The 20315-nt window shown below is 31.7% G+C and overlaps 1 protein-coding gene across 14 annotated transcripts in view; it reads left to right on the plus strand.

Moving 5' to 3' along the window:
• Nucleotides 1–20315, plus strand: part of Slc4a10 (solute carrier family 4 member 10) — a 288459-nt gene that overhangs the window by 195075 nt on the left and 73069 nt on the right. For 6 of the 14 annotated variants that reach the window (XM_063259158.1, XM_063259160.1, XM_063259162.1 and 3 more), the window contains 3 exons: nucleotides 8847–9035; nucleotides 17754–17845; nucleotides 18803–18892. In XM_063259158.1, coding sequence (XP_063115228.1) covers nucleotides 8847–9035; nucleotides 17754–17845; nucleotides 18803–18892 — 371 coding nt within the window. The remainder of the gene's footprint in view (nucleotides 1–8846; nucleotides 9036–17753; nucleotides 17846–18802; nucleotides 18893–20315) is intronic. The other 8 variants (XM_063259164.1, XM_005007674.4, XM_023561061.2 and 5 more) reach the window with 3 other exon arrangements.

Genomic DNA, 20315 nt, shown 5'->3' on the forward strand with positions numbered 1-20315 from the left:
TGTATATGGACTCTAGATATGCCTTTCAACAAAAGGAAAATCATTAAAAAAGATCTACAGTTTCTTGCTGCCCTCTGGAAACCCACTGAAGTGATAATCATCTACTGCCATGGACATCAATGGGTCAAAAGCCTAATCTAATTAGGGGACCTTAAAGCAGATAAAATTGGCCATTGACAGACTGAGGAGGGAGAGAACCAGGCCTCATCAGGAGTTGATCCCTGGCTGGAAACCAGTGTCATGTGCACGGAGAGCCCCTCTCTGTGAGTCAGCACCATTTGTGGACTGTGGAGGGAGAGAACCATGACCTACAGTGAGGAGATTCCTCTTACCCAGAAACCATATTATTTTCATTGTTTTTCCCTTTGGGTTTGGGTTTATTTTCTTTTGTTTTGTTTATGTTAACTCTGATGGCATGAGCAGCTATTTGAAAGATAGCAAGACATGTTATGGAAGCCTTTACATATTTACTACTGGCTTGTTTTCAGATTCTTTATTGCATTTGTTGTTTTGTTTTTACTGTTTCCATTCTATCCCGTACTGTTCAATTTTTGATATGTCCAAAGGTTGTATCTGCAGCTATTTTGAAGACAGCAAAGGCATTTGGGTAACAATTATTGATTTCATAAGGTTTGTAAGTCCTATATCACTTATTCTGACTTATTTTGATTAATTTTATTCTGTTTTATTTTCCTTGGTTTTTTACCTCTTTAAAATAAAAGAAAAACCAATCCAGATATACAAATAGACTTCAAGGAAGTCAAACACAGCAAATTATCCAGGTATTCTGGTCTTACGCTATATTTTCTCTGGTTGAGTAGAAGCTTTCTCCACCCAAAAAGAAAAGTTCTCCAGTATAAGTAAAGCATTTGCTTCAAGAAATTTTTCCCAGATATGGACTCCCTCTGTCCTTCGGAAGTGATAATTACTGGCCTTTGTGGCAAAAAACAAACAAACAAAAATTCAAAACCTCACTAAACTGATTCAAATAAAATAAAACCTGCATACCACATATAACTCTCACTGCTCTAAAAAGGTAACACAGATAAACCAGACCTTAAAGACAAAATTAACCAAGTTTTGCCATGAGATCAAGGCCCCATGGACTGACCTTCTTCATATGACCTTTCTTCATGTTCGATGCTCATCTGGGCCCAACTGGCTTTACCCCCACTGTTTTTACCCCCCAACTGAAAAAACTAGAAAAATACATGTTTTTACTGTATACTTTGTTAGTCTTGGAATTTATTACTCTCAGCCCTTTCTAGGGGCAGTAGGGAAACATCTAACACTAAAGGGGTTACTACTCTTATTACCTTGTTTTCCAATCCTGAACCCTAGAACCTAAACTAGGCCTGTTGGACTCTAGCTTTGCTCTCTCAGGTATCCCTGTAACCCTGTTAGCCTCCTTGCTCAGTCAGATCACCCAACCAAACTAGAAGTTCAGTACAAGCATCAGAGGAATGAAAAACACTGGCCCAATGTAGGCGACACTCCAAGATGTATGTGCCCAAAATACTTCACTGACTTAGCCCTAATTTAGCCCATGGGTCTCACTACTCCACATGGAGATGTCTGATGGTTATCATAACACACAGAAAAAGAGAGGAAAGCGAAGAGACCACCAGGCTCTTGTAAAGGCAACATGGCATGGATTTATTTTGCCTGAGTACATGTAGAGAATATGATAAAACCATTCGCACAAAGAGATCTCTCTCTCTCTTTCTCACCCCACCCCCACTCTCTTTCCTGTGTTTGTTGATGATGACAATTTTGGGAGCTGAGCTGAGTTCCCTGCAGACTCTACGTAGTGCTTCTAGCAGGCAGGTTGGGGGATGGGAGAGTCAAGACTAGCTGGAGACTTACAGGTATGTAACAAACCTCTATACCAGACCCTTTCCAATGGCTGGACTGGAACATGTGCCCTGGTCCAATTGGTTATTCCTTTTACAACTTCTCAGAGGTCAATCTCTTCTGTTGATTCTTCACATGTATAAAATAAATGCTGCCCAATAAATCAACCCCAGGTTCCTTTGACACTATTGTTTACATGGACACAATCCGTATTCAGTGAGTAGTACCTAATGAACTTAAAGCTCAAAACCTAGTAGCTGCAGGATTTAAAAGTTCTAATTGGTTACTATCAACAAAAATATAAATTGGATAAACCATATATACTATAACATATACTATCATCAAAGGGTTATACTAAGATGCTATAAAGAAAATATCTAAACTACTCAGGCCCAGCCAGCCAGATGGCCAGGAAAAACAGACTCACTGGGTACGGTTCTAACAAAAAAGATGGTGTCTGTATTATGATAGAAACCGCATGGTGTACTTTTGTCCCAAACAACACTGTCCCTGATAACACTACTACCGAAGCCTTCCAAGGCTGAACACCCTGTTAGAAAACCAGCCAAAATGCAGGAATTAATGGCCCCTTTACAAGTACACTAGAACAATAGTTTGGCAACTAGAAGGACTCAATGGCTTCCATACTTACTTCCCTGTTCATTACTATTGGAATTCTCTTTCTTATGGGTTACTGGATAATTTCCTGTGCACATAATTTAATTCAGAAATTAACTCACACAGCTCTCCAGTAAGAGACCCCCCCCAGGTTATCCAAGTTTGATGTACTTAGGTCCTGCCTACCCTCATCAGTCTCTAATAGACTGAAATGGTGACACCTCTCTAAGTCCCTGAGGAGCATCAAGATAGAGGAGTAAAGCAGAAATCCTGACTTACCTGCTACCAATTTGATAAATAAACCTGCAGTCATTCTGTTCTCTGCCACTGCACTCAGCTAAATGATATGATTTGTTACCTTAAATTTACAAGCTCCTGTGACTGTGCCAAAAACAACTTGCTACATATACAACCAGCACAAATAGGTTATCACAAATACCTATTGTATCCTGGCCTCCAACAAAATTCTTGTAATTTCTGTTCATAGCCCTATAAGTAAGACAAGCTTTCTGTAATCAAGACTTTAGAGTTTGGAGATTACTCCTCTGGGTTTGCTAGCATTAATAAAATTTCCTTTCTTCTCCTGAGCTCCTAGCTATGTTGATTCAATTTTTTCCATAACAAAGGAAACTCCCTAAACGGAAACTACAAAATACTCCAAGCTAGGCATGATAAATTTTAATATCCCTAAGTTTTATATGCCACAAATAGAAAAGTAACCCTTTGAAATATATGTGTTGTGTAAAAATCTGCAGCGAGTTAGATATAGCTTGATATTCGGAAAGAACACAGTGTGCAGCAGTGACAGTTTGCATTAAATCATGGCTTAAAGAAATTGCTTAATTTAGAATTAAGAAACTTCCTAAGAATGAAGAAATGGTAACTCTCAGTTTCTTACTTTCACATTTTGAGGTCTTGCTGCTATCCACTAGACATATTGTATTTTAATTAGAAATTACATGACTGGGTTTTCGTGGTACTTTGAAGTTTAGGATCCTCTTCATTTTGTACCGTTAACTTTTGATATTCTTGGTAGACTTCCTTTGGTGTTATTATTGTTATCCTTACTTCATAAATAAACAAACATTCACAAGGTTAAAGATTTGCCCTGAGGAGTTTGTTTCTACTGCTTAATTCAGTGATTGCATTATATTTGAAAATTCATTCCTCTAAAATAATTTTGTACTGGCTATATACAACAAGGTCGTCAAATTCCTCAACTTGGCAAAATTAGCCTCAGAGCATACCCATCATTCCTTATCAAGCTTGAAATTTGTTAATTTATAATCCTTCCTTAGGAGGTATTCCTATCAGGAAATCTCTCAGGAATTTGATTACAGCTCTGATGTTAGTTCAGTTTTATGGTCTAACACAGTGGGGTTTTTGTTTTGTTTTCTTTGCTAAGACTCTAGCCTTCTTGCTCAAGCTCAGTGTAGGCTGTGATGGTTAGTTGTGTTACATCTCGATTTTTCAAGCAAATTATATTCTTTAAGTCTATTCTTAAAATGAAAGTAGTTCAACTGAAACTTAATACCCCAGATAGCTTGTTAGTAGTATTCTTTCTGCTTTTCTAATTAGTCTGTTTCTTTCTCACACTGAAGTACTGGAACTTGAATGTCCCATTTTCAGTAAAGAGCACCTTGTAAAATGTCATTTAGGATAGGTTAGTATTTTACAGCTAACATCATATAGAAAAATATAATTATAAATATTTTTGTTGATCATTTTTACCTTACCTTTTCAATAGTTAATTAGAGATTCATTCTCACTGAACAATTGCCACTTGACTATTTAAAATAAGATATTTTTCTGCCCTCAAAAAAATCTCATTAAATATTTTCTCCTTATAGTTTGTAATTGCTTTCTTGTTTATATTTGTTGATATCTTCATGCTGTGACAGTTGTGTAAAAGGTATACTTTATGTTTTAAGACTTCAAACTGCAAATTATTCTTATCCATTATTATGTTTTATTAACACAGCAATCATAAGGTAGAAAGGAACCTATTTCTCTGGTCTAAAAGAAAGATAAACTGAAGATAATATATTAAATGTGAAATTTACAGAAAGGAAATAATGTCTTTTGACATTTTGTTTTGTTTTGTGATTATTTGGGCTATAGAGATTAACCATAAGAACTGAAAATTTTTTTGCACCTCCAGTTTCTACTTTTCAATATGTTAGGGAGTTATGAACTAGGAACATATGTTAGTCATTAGTTTTAAATTTTCAAAAGCTAGATTTAATGATTTATGAATAAGGACACTAAACTTAGTTCTTTGGGAACGCATAGGCTCTGAAGTACTAATGTTTTACAGACTCAGAGAAAAATAACCTAGATATTGTTTTGGAATGATCAAATATTTTTATATCAGTGTTATGATATGTTTTTAACAGACTCAGAGAATTCCTTAAAGAGATTTTTGGAGACTTAGTAGCAGAAAATCCCATTTATATCTGGCAGGCTTGTCAAGAATTTCTGTTATAATTAAAGTAGGATTTTCTTTTGGATCAAGTTAATTTAAAATATATCTATTTCTCAATGTTTCAAAGAATTCAATAAATCTAAACTTCAAAATGTTACTTAACCTTTTCAGATCTCCAAATCTCCAGATATATTTTCCTATCATGACTTATTCTGACATGGAATTAATTATATTGGAAATGCTTCCTAATTATATTCATGTATATTGTAGACAATTTTATGCTCTATGTTAATCTCTTTGAAATTCAGCATTATAAAACTTAAAAATGGAAATATTCTCTTGGCAGAGTGAACACTTTACCCTGATTCTGTCAGTGAGAGTTGGGAAGAAGTTAAAATCAAACTAAAGTTAGTGCCATGGACAATTATCAATCATACCTCTCAGCTCATTAAAATGACTTTTGTTGTTTAAAATATTTCATAGAAGTTTGTTTCACTGAGTGTAATCCGAAGATTTGGAGATATAGAAGTAACATATTTTGTAAAATGTATTTGCATTATGACAATCCTTGGTCTAGAAGCGAAGTATTCTATAACTGTTTATGTTTTTACTACTCACATTACTGAGTATTCATGTTGTTAGCAAACAAAAAGTACAGTTTAGAAATTTAATATCCATTGCTTAACCCTCATTATAATTTGAAGTTAAGGTTACATGAGAATCTTGAGGAAGACAAAGATATATACAATATTTTCAAATTCTCAAGTGTTTTGGTCATCAAGATGGACTGATATAAAATAATTACCTAATTGGGATGAAAAACAATTTTTGTTTTTCTGAAGCCCTTTCACATAAGCGCTGCTAGTTTTTCTAGAGTCTAACATTAGAACAGTATGACCTATTTATCCTTTATCTTCTTGCTTTTTATTGCAATCCTGGCATTGTACTTTGGCGACCTAGCTCTATTATTTACACATCATAGCCTGCTGAGATTGTAGGACTTGACTGTGGGCTTAAAGCCATTATGTTCCATTATCCTTCCCTATTATTCAAGTTAGTACTGAATATTATAGTGGTGAACAGAACAATGTAAGTGATTACTAAATCAGATTCTCTTTAGTACTTACATCTCACCTCAATATAAGAGATATTCTTAAGCAAGAAGACTAACTTTTCCTGTTAATTAATAATTATTTGATGCAATTATACTTTAGAGGAGTTGTCTGTGTATTTTTGTGTGACTAGTGAACCGATGAGATATTTTTAAAAGAAATATTTACTTTCTCTTATGAAATGTTTTGAAATTAAGAGCATATCACTGAGAAACATCTAGTAACAAACTAGTAGCAACCTATGGGTTTTTGTAATGCTCAAACCTGGATAGACTGTGACAAATATAATAATAAATTATTTTAATAAATTAAAAATGATAAAAATGTGTATAGCTTATTATATAATTAATTTTGATTCTGAATAGAATACCAAACTAGGAGTCATATTGGGCTAATGGTTGGATTTGCCTTTTAATGATGATGTATTATAGTTATAACAATTTTAAACTTATATTATGGAAGTATATAATGCACATTGTACATAAATTTCTTACCTTTCATCTTAGCAGGTTTAGGGTAACATATGTTGACAATTTATCAGTTACTTTATTTCAAATTAATTCAGTGGTATTACAGCTACTGATTCTCAAAAGAACTGAAGCAGAGACTTAAATATTATTCTATAATATACATTTTCAGAATTGAAAGGGATCTTTGAGATAGTTATAATGGCCAAATCCCAAACATTCCATATATATGGTCTGGCTGCTTTTGTTCTATGAAGGCAGAATTCAATGGTTCTGATAGAAATTATATGGCTCACAAAGCTTAAAATATTTATTATCTTGCTCATTTAATTACAGAAAAAACTTGACTGCCTATGATTTGGAGTGAAGAGCAGATCTTCATTAGTCTACTAATTATACAAATTCCTTCCCCATTATCAGTGATTGGTTCAAAAAGGCAGGGCTAAGTCAGTTGGACTTTGAAAATTTCCTAGATAAAGAAAAAAAGAATACTTACAAAGGGTAACCTTCTAGATTAAAAGAAATAGAAATAAATAATCTAATTTCTTGCTAGATATGAACTAGGACATTTATTTCCTTTTTGCTGATATCCTTTTATGAAAGTCGGTTTGAGATTAAAGCTTGCACATAGAAGAGGAGGAGGCAGACAGAGTCACAGAGAAATGAAACACAGCCAGCCAACTCTAGTCTTTCTGTTGTGTAAGTCAATGCAACGAATCACTTTAATTAGCTTAATTTGTATTTGTATTTTTGGTTGATAATCCCAACTTTATTTGATACTCTATTAAAAATTACAAGTGTACTAAGATCACCACAAATTTCATTCAGGGATTCATAATTTAGTAAATGGAAAATTCAAAGAAAATTATGAGCTTGGAAATGTTTACCAAAGGCAAATTCCAATCCAAGTATCAGTTGCCTTATGTCTTAGTTGCTTTTCCCACTGCAGAGACAAAATACCTGACAACCAAAGTTAAAGGAGAGAAAGTTTATTTAGCTCACAGTTTGTAGATGTTTCAGTCCATTGTCAGCTTAATCCAAAGTAGTGTGGCACATGGTAAGTGGCAGCAGAAGACATTAAAAGCAGAGAGAGAGAGAGAGAGAGAGAGAGAGAGAGAGAGAGAGAGAGAGAGAGCCTCTTTATGTCTCTGGCATTGTATGCAAGTTACTTATCCTAAAACAGTTACAGCACTCACACTCTTAATCCCAGCATTGGATCATGAATCAGCACTCTAGATTCAGCCCCCTGTGCAATGTCCATACTCCTTTTCCATATGAGACTTTGAGGGGACAGCCAGATGCAAACCATAACATCTTATATTATTACTCCTAGCAAAGAAATAGGAGAGAGATATTATTTCTACTTTACAAGTAAGAACACTAAGATTATTTAACTTTGTGTGGTCACATAGTTAGATTTTGGCAGAGTAAATTACCCATGTCTTTCCCTCTAATTTGTTTCCTTTATATACTGAGACAAAGCACAATTTGTAAGGGAACATTCTGCTAGCTGTAAAACTTTCAGTGTACTCAAAATGGCAGTGGAAAACAGTTCAATGTGATCTGCTTTACATAATGTGTGCTTCAAAATCAACTAGTTAATATGTGGTAATCTTAAAAAAAACTAGTCATTGAGGTTTATTAAGGGGATATTTATATTGTTAAGAAAGTTAAAATGCTTTTACTTAACCACTTATTTTATTTGTATTTCTAGGGCTATGTATGGTAAATATCAATTTGCTTCGTTATAGCCTTCTGAAATCTTCTCTTCTATGTTATGCAATTTAGATTTTAAAAGATTTTAAAACACATTTTTAAAGAATACTTTATAAAGGGATGACTTTATATCAGTAGCAATATGGAGAACTATTTACTTAGCAAATGCAGACAACTAGGTTGTTAGTCTCCTTCAACTGAATTTTCACTTACGGATCTTTGCTCACATAAAGAGAAAACAAAGACATTACTTTTTACTGGAAAATGGGAGAAGATCATATTGAAATAAGTACAAAATCACTTTCTAAATTCATGAATATTAATTATCCTTATACTAGTCCTATAAATTATTTCCCATCAATGTAGAAAACATTATTTCTTTTCAGAATACAACTATGTCCATTTGAAAAACTAATCCATAAGAATTATATATTTAAAATTTATCAAGTGGTTTTTATAGTGAAAACTTGTGTGTTTTCCTTGTACAAATTTTCTCTAAAGAAAAATAGTTTGTTGACATCACATTTAGAGATTTTTCAAAGGAATCATTTCAAGATGTATATCATTCAATATCTTCATTTTTGCAGTCATTGTTTCACTGCTGGGACATTTACAACAGGAAATTACATTTGTTTATTTTACTTCCCACTTCAGATATGGTCCTTGACCAACAGGTGAGCTCAGGTCAGTTGAATGAAGATGTACGTCACAGGGTCCATGAGGCACTGATGAAACAGCATCACCATCAGAATCAGAAGAAACTCACCAACCGTATACCCATTGTTCGATCATTTGCTGACATTGGCAAGAAACAGTCAGAACCAAATTCTATGGACAAAAATGGTAAGTGTTTCTTTATTGTGTTCCTTATATCTATTATAGGTCTCTGAAATATCAAAATATGTGTAAATCTTTAACACATATTTAATTTGAAAATGTTTTATGAAATGTATAATGTAGAATTGTTTCTTTTCCTATGTATGTGCTGTACATGTCTGGTTTTCAAGCACCAAATTGTAGGAATTTTAACAAAGATTTTAAATTTCTTGAAAGGTTCATGAAAAAATGCAAAGAATTTAAAGGTTCAAATACAATAAAAAAATGAAGCATCTACACATCTGGAACAAGGTTCTAGTGTCTGCATAGCTTGAGAAAATAATGTGGTTCTTCAAATTATGCTATAACTGGGCTTTTAGTTAAAACAAAAAAGGAAAAGACACTGGCTTCCTGTTGTTCATAGTCAGCAAACTCCATTGGAGATAATGATCAAAAGACCCACTGGTACCTTGGATGTGGCTCTCCAGAATATGAAGACTGATTCTAGCGTGTGAGCTCATTACTGTCTGCAGTGCAACATCTCCAGGGTCTAAGGAGCCTCCTCACTTGCCATCGTCACATGGCAACACAGATGAGCACTGCTTTCCAGCAGTTATGCTCATTTTATGCTTTCTACAGCCTTTGTTTTCTTTTACATCTGATTAACCTTTCACCATTTACACAAGGAAGTTGTTTAGTAATGTTATTTGTATTTTCTGTTAGTTTCATGGAGGAAAATGAAATTGGTATGAAAATAATATCAATTGGTTAAATTTTTCATCAACTATACAAAATTTGCATTTCTAAAAGATGAAATTAATGTCTTTGCAAATATTTAAATAGACTGGTTTCCAAAAATGGACTAAAGCACATGTATTAAAAGCATGGAATATCTTATGTGATTTTGTTTTTAAAAAGGCTCAGAGTTACCTAAATACAAATGTATGAAAATGAGTTTTCTCTGCAGTTTGCTTTGTATCACAATTTTCATATTATTGAATCATATATATATTCAAATATGAAATACATAATTTATGGTTTAATGAAATTTTCTTTCAGAATAAGAACCAATCTTGAATGGCAAAATTACATTTTAAATACTTTTTTTAAGACCTTCAAAGACTGAACACGTTACTGCTGTTAGATAAAGGAATCTGTGATTGTGCCGACAAAAAATTCACTAGTGTTCTGAGTATTTTGGGGAATATCTTAACTTGTATTTGTAGACCCCACTGAATACTTTGATGATGTATAACTTGTTTTGAGTTAAATAATATATTTGAAATATATTCATATTCTAAATTCGATTTAAAGTGTATGTTTTACATTAATGAGAAAATGAGACATAATTTGAGAAATATAAACTTCAGTGGGTTTTTTGCAGTGCTAGTATTCATTTGGGTTGATAATATTAAGAGAACTGACTCAGATATTAACTAATTTTGACTAGGGGCTTTTACTATATGATTCAGAAAAATCTTAACAAAATATACCCATGAACTACTTTCCAATTCAAGCACAGCGTTTTGTTTTTTTTTGTACCAGGAATCAAACTCAGGACCATGTGCTTGCCAGGCAGACACTTATGCCTCTGAGCTATATCTCCAGCTCCATCAAGCACAGTTTGGAAAGATAAATTTTTACCTTCACTTTATCACTTTTACTGGAGATCAAAAAATATATTTCTGTAAGGAACACATGGTTTTTCTTCAAAAAAGCAATAATTTCAGATTTTAAATTAGCTATAATCTGCATCTCTAATTTGGTTGTGGTTAATATTTACTATACAAAACTTAAATTGCATTTTTCTTCTCTTAAGGGAGGAGTGTATGAAATTTACTGGATCAACTCTTTGTTATAATATTATGTGGCTCTAGATTTACTGTTACTACTTTAAACTTCTGTTAAATCTGGAAGACATAATAGAATTATAGCAGTGAATCACAAGTCCACATATAGATACATACAGATACAAGTTTTTCCAAAAGCTTGTTTTTTGTCTTATTCAGGAAATAGCTTAGTTTTTCCAAAAACTAGGATCTGAGTGATTCCGTTACCATCTGTACAATCAGCCTTTATCTAAACACATACAAATCTTTTCAGGGCATACGTTAGGGTAATAAAAACTTGGAAACACATATAATAACACATATATCCAATTAAGTATTGTTGGGGGCTGGGGATTTAGCTCAGTGGCATAAGCACCTGCCTTGCAAGCAGGCGGTCATGAGTTCAATCCCTGGTACCGGTAAAAATGAAAAAGACAAAAAAAAAAAAAAAAAAAAAAAAAAAACCAATTAAGTATTGTTGTAGAGTATGCTGTCAGAATTGGTTTTCTAAGCCTAGGATTATAACACCTCCTTATGACTCTGTTTTGCTTCCTCACACACTTTACATAATTATGTGTGTTGAGAATTCTGAAAATAAGTATAGACTTCACCAATTTAGAAATAAATCTCTACCAGCAGTGTAAAAAGTGTGAAAGACCTTTACTACTAAGGTTCTCAATCTACTTATGAACTCTAAAAACTGCCAAACTCTAGATAAACAAACAAATTGAAATTCATAGCCATAAATACAGATTTGACATTCTGTTTCAAAACATGTAATAGAGATTTAAACTTCTAGTACATAATACAGAGAGATTCAAAGGGATTTTTAAACATCTAAGAGAGTAAAAATAATATTCTTTTTATTTAAAAAGCTCAGTAAAATATTTCATGTGAAAAAAAGAGTGACTTTCTTTTTTATAGAATAGGAATTAAAGGATTTTCTAGAAACTCAACAACAAATCATACTTTCTTTTGAAAGTATAGAGATAGATACAATTTCCCTCTTGTTTTAGGGGTAAAGCAATTGAATCCTCAAAAATGAGCTGCTGTTTACATAAAAAAGTCCAAAAGAGTAATTTAGAATAAGATTTTTAATTTCTTTAACTGAATTGCTGAGCATGTTATCTTGGTAGCATTCTCAAGGGTTAAATATTCAGACACTGTACAAGACTTTCTAATATGAATCTTTCTTGTTGTACGAATTAAGTTAACAAGATAATGTATTTCCTTGTTTTTATACTCCCCAAGACCATGGCTTTTTTTCACACCTTTTGAGGAATTTGTGACAAGTTGTTAATTTTATCTCCAAATACATTACTTTACTTTGCGTATAAGTTTTTCTTGATATTCTGGGTATTCTATTCAGGACTAAGATGTGGAACAGTATGGATTCACCATGCATTTTTAATGTCACCATGTTGTGTTTAACTTTCACTTTTCATTAAGCATCAAAACTGTGAGAACTAAATGCCTAATTCTGATGTTTCAATAAAAAGTGACAGTTATATTTGGCAAAACAATGGCAAAAATAATAGAAAAATAATACCCACGTTGACATTAGAACTCTGAAAAACATAAGGGTGGCAAGTAATCAATATAAATATATCAAGAATATTCAAATAATTTCTTGAAACCAGAAAGATTTTCTAAAAATATAAATAAGATGTATCATGTGATCTAGAAAATAAAATAAATTTGTATTTATTATTTAGATTATACAATCACATACTGAGACATCTCAATTACCAATCTGTTATAAAATGTTATTACTCTGTGAAACTCTTGTTTTTGAGAATAATTTGGGACTCTTAAATTCCTTATGTATAGGATATTTTCATTCCATCCTAATCTTTACTAATAATTTCTAACTATTCCTTTTCCTTCACATATCTATTCTTCTTCCTATTTATAATGCTTTCCACTAATACCTTTCATTTAAAATCTCAAAAGAGTTATAGGGCAAAAAGTCTTTAACTTATTCTGCTAAGTCACTGATCACTGGAGAACCTTTAGATTTGGAAGAACGGGATATGTACTGACATTTTAGATCTTGGTAGAGTCCATCCCTAAAAATGATGTACAGCTATGTATTGTGAATGTTGTTTATTTATGCTTTTGGAAATATAGTCAATTATCTCATAATCACTTCTTTTAAAAATGCTCTGCTTTTGATTTCTAATGCATGGTGCCTTTATGTGTTTAGATATTTATGTTTTCTTGTTTTTTAAATATAATAGTCTTATAAATGAGATACCCATGGTTTAAGATTTATCCTTAATAATGTTCTACCTTCAAACAAAAAGATAAACATACAAAACAGTTCTAGAATTTCTTGAGAGAAAGTAATCATGTAGAAGCAAACATTAAATGAAGATTATTGTTCTTCCAAAAACTCAGGAATGACATTGTTGACAGAAGTGGCTGTGTTGTTGTTGTCGAGTTTTGGAGTGTCAAGAGTACATCTTTACAATCAACATATTTCTAAGATGATGTGTTTAAATTTGGTATTTCTTGTATTGCATTAATTATTTTCAGGCATACTAATTTTTCCAAGTTTAATTATGTGCATAGTTTTCATGTTTTGAGGTATAGTTCACCTAATCAGCATTTTCTAAGTATTTACCCTTTCTTTCTTCATGTTTTCTATTTCCATGAATAATTGTATTGTTACACATGTATGTAACTTTGTCATTCATCTTTATATTTCTTTATTTTGCTCTGTCTTGTGTCTGTCTCTAACAGGCTCATCTCATCTCTGTACCTCCCTCATCTCCTACCCTTTGGGTACTCTAAATGCGTTGAAGGTTTCGAGGTAGTGTAACCAGCTTGGTCTCTAGGTTAATAGTAATGTACTTCCATGTCTTCATCCCAGTTTCCTTCTTGTACACATGATTTACAGTGGATTGAGTAGTAGCAAATGAGGATATACTTAAGTGATATATTATCCGACTGATGCAATTTGGCCAAATAGAAATTAAAAGCTGCTATTTTTACAATACTTGCAGTTTATTTAAAAAGAGAACTATATGTAGAGACTTACATGACTTAATATAATAAAAATTAATATAGTATTTCCTGACAGCACATTTATAGATATGTTTATGTGCTGAAGTATTTAAATGATACTGATATGACTTAAAGTCATGAAATACTACTTTTGTTATAATCTCATATTTTTGCCCACCACAGCTTAATCATGAAAGAAGGGTCTATGCCAGTCTAGCATTAGACTTAGTGAAAAATTTATTCTATGAGAAATAGAAGCTAGGCTTCTATTCTCTAGTGAGTAGTCATTTGAATTATATTACACTCAATTTTTCCCAGTGGTTGCCCTGAAACTTTGTAATTTGTCTGAGAAAAATGCATGAACTATAATGGTTTTGTATATGATTCCTACGTTGAAGTCCTTAGAGAAAAAAACAATTCAAACTCAAAAAAATTAAACAGGTATTCATACAAATATAGTATGCATTTTGATTGATAAAATATAGAACAAATACTAGAATTTTTATTGAAATGAAGAGCTCTGAATTTGAAAAATCAGAAACTATACACATATGATAAATAGAGATGAATGGTATTAGGTTTCTCAAATGCTTACATTTAAATAGTCACATTTAGTAGTAAATGTTAATTACTTCCAGTTTTCATCAGTTTTTTAATAATTGAATGTAATAAAGTTATCAAGTTAGTAAATGTTTTTTTCACAGTAATGCTTATTATTCAAAATTACTTAGATCTTATAGTAAAGAAGGTAATTAAATATTGCAATAATATTCACTTATGAGCAATATTATGAGTAGTTATTACTGCACAAAGTAAACACAATATAAAAATAGATTAAAACTTTTGTTTGTAAGCATCATTACATAAGAAAGTTATTAAAGTCAGAATTCTAAAGCATCTATACATATGTGGCTTTTAATTTCTAATTTTATAGCATTTTTTCCTAAAAGGAAAAATTTCTAGTAGAATTTTTGTAATTCCCTTTGCAAACAGCACCTGCTTCTGAGAGATTGAAAAATCGTACACCTGAAACTGTCACTTGACATCAGCAAGAAAATTAGAGAAGCTTTTTCAAAACTTAAATTTATTGACTGTTTGATGAACTGGTATTTGAGTTCATGAAATTAATTTTGAAATCCAAGTCCATCAGTTTTTTCTGAAAAGTAGTAATACTTGGAATAAATTTTTAAAAAGATGTATTTAAACAAAGAGTATAACTAGGAGCAGAATTATGCAGATTATTTTAATATATGAAGTTTCTAGAAGTCCTATGGATGATAATTCACATGAAAATTTTAGTTTTGTATATACAGCAAATACAATTTTACGCTTTATTTAAAGGCTTGTTTTTTCCTAAATAACACAAACTTAAATTGCTTAATTTTAAAGTAATAAATGTGTACATTTTATTGTAAGCTTCCAAGTTGTCAAAGTTGCCTTGAAAAGACACACATTAACATGTGTCAATTCATTTTAACAAATTTATATGTATTTTAAGAAATAATACTAAGATTTGAAATGTCTTTAAATTTTGCAGGACTTTATTTGATGAATATATATATAGTTAGTTGTAAAAAAATAAAAGATATAAAATTTAAGATTTTTGTTCCTACATAGACTCATACTTTTTATGCTTTTTCCTAACACCTAACATACATTCTATGTGCATATCTAGAATCTAGAGATAACAAGGAATTTATTGTTATCTAGTATGTTTATTAGCTAAATATTCTTAACTAGGTCACTGTCAGTATCACTTAAAATACTCAAGATAAGTAATTCATCAATTGCTTCTTAATTATCAACTTATAAAGTAATATTTTGTGATTTTAAAAATCATCTCAGATTAAAAATAGTTAACAGTAAATCTCTAAATATATTATGTATAATATTAATACAATCTTGAAATTATTTTCAAGAAAAATATATATCAATGTTTAAAACATGTTGAATGAACTGATGACAATTTATGAAATGTTCTACCTGTATGAACAAAAACCAAAAATATTCAGTTACTTCAAATCTCAAATTCCAGTACATTTACCATCCAGTTCAATCTCTTCCAAGTTGCTGATTTTGTACGGAATTGATTGAGTCTTCATTTGTATATGTTTACTATGGACTTAAATAATTATTTTTCCATGCAGTATTTATCAAATAAAATAAGTTATTGTGAGAAGCAGATATTCATTTAATTGTCCCATGAATTATATTTTACTGCTCAATTTTACAGAACAGTCGATAAATTTAGGTTTAAAGATATCTAATGTTCTAACTCATGAAAATATGGAGAAATGATGTGAAACTGGTGATTGAAGACATCTGTTAGTACCACAAATGCATTATGTAAAAGGTTTTTTAAAATTACAGTTATTATTTTGAGAATGGTAAATTGAATGGCTGCTAATGAACAGTTCACAGTCATAACTGCACAATGCAGTTAGAAATGGGAGAATGAAACTGATTTATGCTACTTGTCTGACATTTCTCTGAAGTTAAAAAAAATTTCCCTATATGGTAAATTTGCTTTTAAAAGTCATTTTATTTTTATCTTCATCAAATGTATTATTTAATTTTTAAAAGAAGAGCAAAGCAGTATTTTACTGCTAGAATCTTCAGCCTATTTCTATAACACTTTCAAACCATGAAAAATGTACTTATGAGTACATGACTTCTAAGAGGCTTAGTAGCCCCAAAAGCAAAATTTTAGTAATGTTTGAAATTAATAGTGCTTTTATTTGTGCTTATATTAATTTCTAGGTAACAAAGACTAAGTGGTCTTTCAGGAGAGAATTTAAAGGAAATAGGTTTTTGTGAATGCTGTAGAGTTTAAGAAAGTTCTCCAATATCTCCAATGATAATAAAGGAGAACTTGGGTTAAAACTGAAATTTAAGCAGATGGAGAGACAAGACCTGGGCAGAATATTTTTGATGTCTAAGACTGATTAGAGAAAGAACAGTACTTTGCTGTCACTGAGTTATGATCATTAATACTGTCAAAGCTTCAGAGTTGAGTTGTCATAATTCATTTCACAGCAAAAGTAGAAAATCAAGATGATGAAAAATCAGGGAAGAAGACAGATTCATGTGGAATTAAGTAAATCTGGTTAATCTCATTTAATTGCTAAGTTTGTACAGATTTTAGATGACTTGTTATCACAAAGAATATTTCATAGTTAATAAATATTAGAATCTACCATAGCTAGCTATGTGACATAGCTACCATGTCACTTTCCCAGTCCTGTTATCCACTTAATAACATCTTCTTTTTAATGGGGAATAAACTACAAAATAATGTTTGTGTTAGTGTTAATGGAAATCTAAAGCAACCCAAATTTATCTTTTCTCATATGGCAGAGCAGTATCAATGTGCTTTTTTTAACTGAATAGATACAGTCATAAAAGTCATATTTATTATATTCAATATTTCCAACCAAACCTTAACATGAAAATAGCTAAAATATGCTGAAGAATGTATTTGGTTGACTTTTTAAAGACAATACATAGTTTCAGATAGTTATATTTTATGTTTAACATTTTAAATTCTGCAGTCTGAGTTTAAGTCTTAACTAAGTATATACCATTTGCTTTGGTAGGTACTTAGAAATCATTGGTGGTATAAAATTATGATTAAATTTAGATATTTAAAGCACTCTTTCTTCAGGGAGAATAATCTTTAAAATTTTAAAAACAAGAATTTGTTTAAATTTTCTTGACTGTTTTCTCCCATTCCTATCTGTAACTGATAGTAAGAACTTTTGTATTGATTAGATTTTATATTGACCTTTCATGCTTATCTCATGAAACATTAAGAAATATTAGTTCTAGTTTAATTGACATTCTTATTTCACCCAATATATCTAGAACTATGTAAGTAACTGTATTCTGTAATAACAATTTCTTTTAGCAGGTCAAGTTGTTTCTCCTCAGTCTGCTCCAGCCTGTATTGAAAATAAAAATGATGTCAGCAGAGAAAACAGTACTGTTGACTTTAGCAAGGTAAGCTTTCTTCTCTTCTCCCATATAAGTAAGCTGCTAAATTGCTGCTAGAAGTTGCTATCTATTTCAAGAGGTGTTGACACAAATTTTTGCATGCACTACTTTTTTGTTTCTTACTCAGAGCTTGATAATGTTAGCATTAAAACCACATGTAATGTTTTGTTTATTCACAAAATGAATGTTTAAGGTTTTTTGACAATCTTCAGGATTCAGCCACTTGGTACAATCTAGTTCTTGCATTAAAATAAGTAACTAGACTTCAATAGGAGTTTAATCTGTTGTTTAAAAACTTGTGTTTTATTCAAAATCACTTGTCTTCTCTTTGTGTAAAAACCAAATAATGTAACATAAAGTTTTATTATTATTATAATTCAGAGAAAAGCTTTATTATAAGGAAATCCTAGAAGTACACAACGAAAACTAAATAGAATTTTGAATTAAAACATAGCAAGGAGTATGTTGAGAGATATATTTTAATTGGAGAGAATTTAAATACATTCATTTACTTGAATGTATTTAAGAAAAACAATGAAGTCGTGGAAATAATGTGATTCTTTAAATTCCTTAAATTGTTTCTATTCAATTGTAAATTATCAAAACTGAGTTGAATAGAAAAGTTTTAATATTGGCTCAAAATGAGGAAGGTGAACAATTCTGTTTATCTGAGTGGCTGAAACAGTATTAACTTAGAGTTAATATTTTGATAAAACTTAAGTGTTGGCAATGATTGTCACAGTGGGAGGAGGTGGGAATGGGAGACAGCAGTAAAGGAAGTAGCCTGAATCAAGATTCTCAAGAGATTTTTTTAGTAATTAGTTCCTTGGACCTGTTTCAGAATCCCTGTAACAATGCCTAAATGATCTAGGTCTAGTTAATGTGCATGCTCTCCCTCTGGTGCCTGATGGAGTCTCCTGGGAGCATGGTGTACCAGCTTAAGCCTGTTAATTATGCGTGCAGGGACTGGGAGGCCAACAAAAGGGGCATACTAGTCCATGTGGGATGAAACAAAGGCATGAAAAAGGACCTCCACACCAGCAAGAGAGAGAGGTGAGGGAATCCTCGGACTGTATTTCTACAGTGGTTCAAAGCTCATTTCACTGTATGGAGGCATGTGATTCTAATATTAAACCAGTCAAATGTATTCCATCTGCCACTCTAAAAGATTATCTTTTTAAAGCATTGCATCTTCATTCATCTGCAAGTTGGAATAAAATTGTCACAAACTACCATATATTTAATTTCTGATATCCTTAATTTGAAATAATGTCTTAAGAGCAATAGAAAAAAAGTTGATTATACTTATGCAGGCATTAACAGTATAACAAGGGCATATTTAACATTCTCAAAAATAGTGATTGTAAACCTCATAGCTCATCTTTAACGTAAATTATCTTTTAGCTTTTTAAAATAATATAACCCATATGTACTGAATGTGTATCTCTATATCATTTCATTGTTTGTTTGTGTGACCTATCTTTGCAGCCTTCAAAGGTGTTTCATCACATGAAAGAAAATGAAAATTTTCAATTGAAGACAGTAGTCTCATCTCCAAGTCCCCCAAACAATCAGAACTATAAGAGTGAAAAATAGATTTTCTACCCTTTAATTCATTTACACATCTTTGCCTTTCCATTCACTGGCCCACTTAATAGGGAAATTGGATTTCTATTGCTTTCCCCCTCATACAGCCACCTCTCCTCCTGTCTCTTGTCCATATCACGGCATATTGGAAAGAACATGGCATTTCAGGAAAAGCACGACATATTAAATCCTGAGTGTAGCATACATGAACTATCAAGTCTGGGAGAAGTTCTCCAAGCTTCAACCTCCTCCTTTATAAAATAATAATAATAATAATAATAATAATAATGCATATTTGTGATTCTCTTGTGAAGATTTAATAAAACGTGGAGGGAGATCCTGGTGGGTAGCTGGGTATATAGTAGACGCTAAAAAAGGTGACTACTATTATTATCTTTAATACCGTGGGTATGGTAGTGTCAAGATAAATACCAGACCAGAATTTAATGTTTTGGTCCTTCCTGGATCTCTAGTACCTTAACTAGTGTTTGGGATGATATCTCTAATGAAACCTATAATATTCAAAATAATTTTAGTCTTTAATTTTGGAGTTAAAAAATAAACAAACCATAACAGGTCTGGCTTTGTAATCCAGCAGGGCAGAGAAGCAGTGTTTGGAAAAAAACAGTTATGATTCATCACTATGGAAACGAATTTTTTGCAGAATTATGCAAGTTCATGAGTTAAAATTTTTTTAGCCTAACGATTTCAGGTTGGTAGTGAATGTATGAAGCTCAACTAACTTCCAGATTGCTTTGCTCATGTAAATATTTTAAGTCTTAATATGTCACTCCCCAAGTTGTATTTTGACACTTTAAAAAATTCTTTTATTTACTTCCTCACTTCATGTGATTGCCTGTGTATGCTTCCGACCTTCTATTTATTTTAA

The sequence above is a fragment of the Cavia porcellus genome, unplaced genomic scaffold (assembly GCF_034190915.1).
Source record: "Cavia porcellus strain 051 isolate PalLab524CR breed Dunkin Hartley unplaced genomic scaffold, mCavPor4.1 scaffold_12, whole genome shotgun sequence".
Lineage (NCBI taxonomy): Eukaryota > Metazoa > Chordata > Mammalia > Rodentia > Caviidae > Cavia > Cavia porcellus.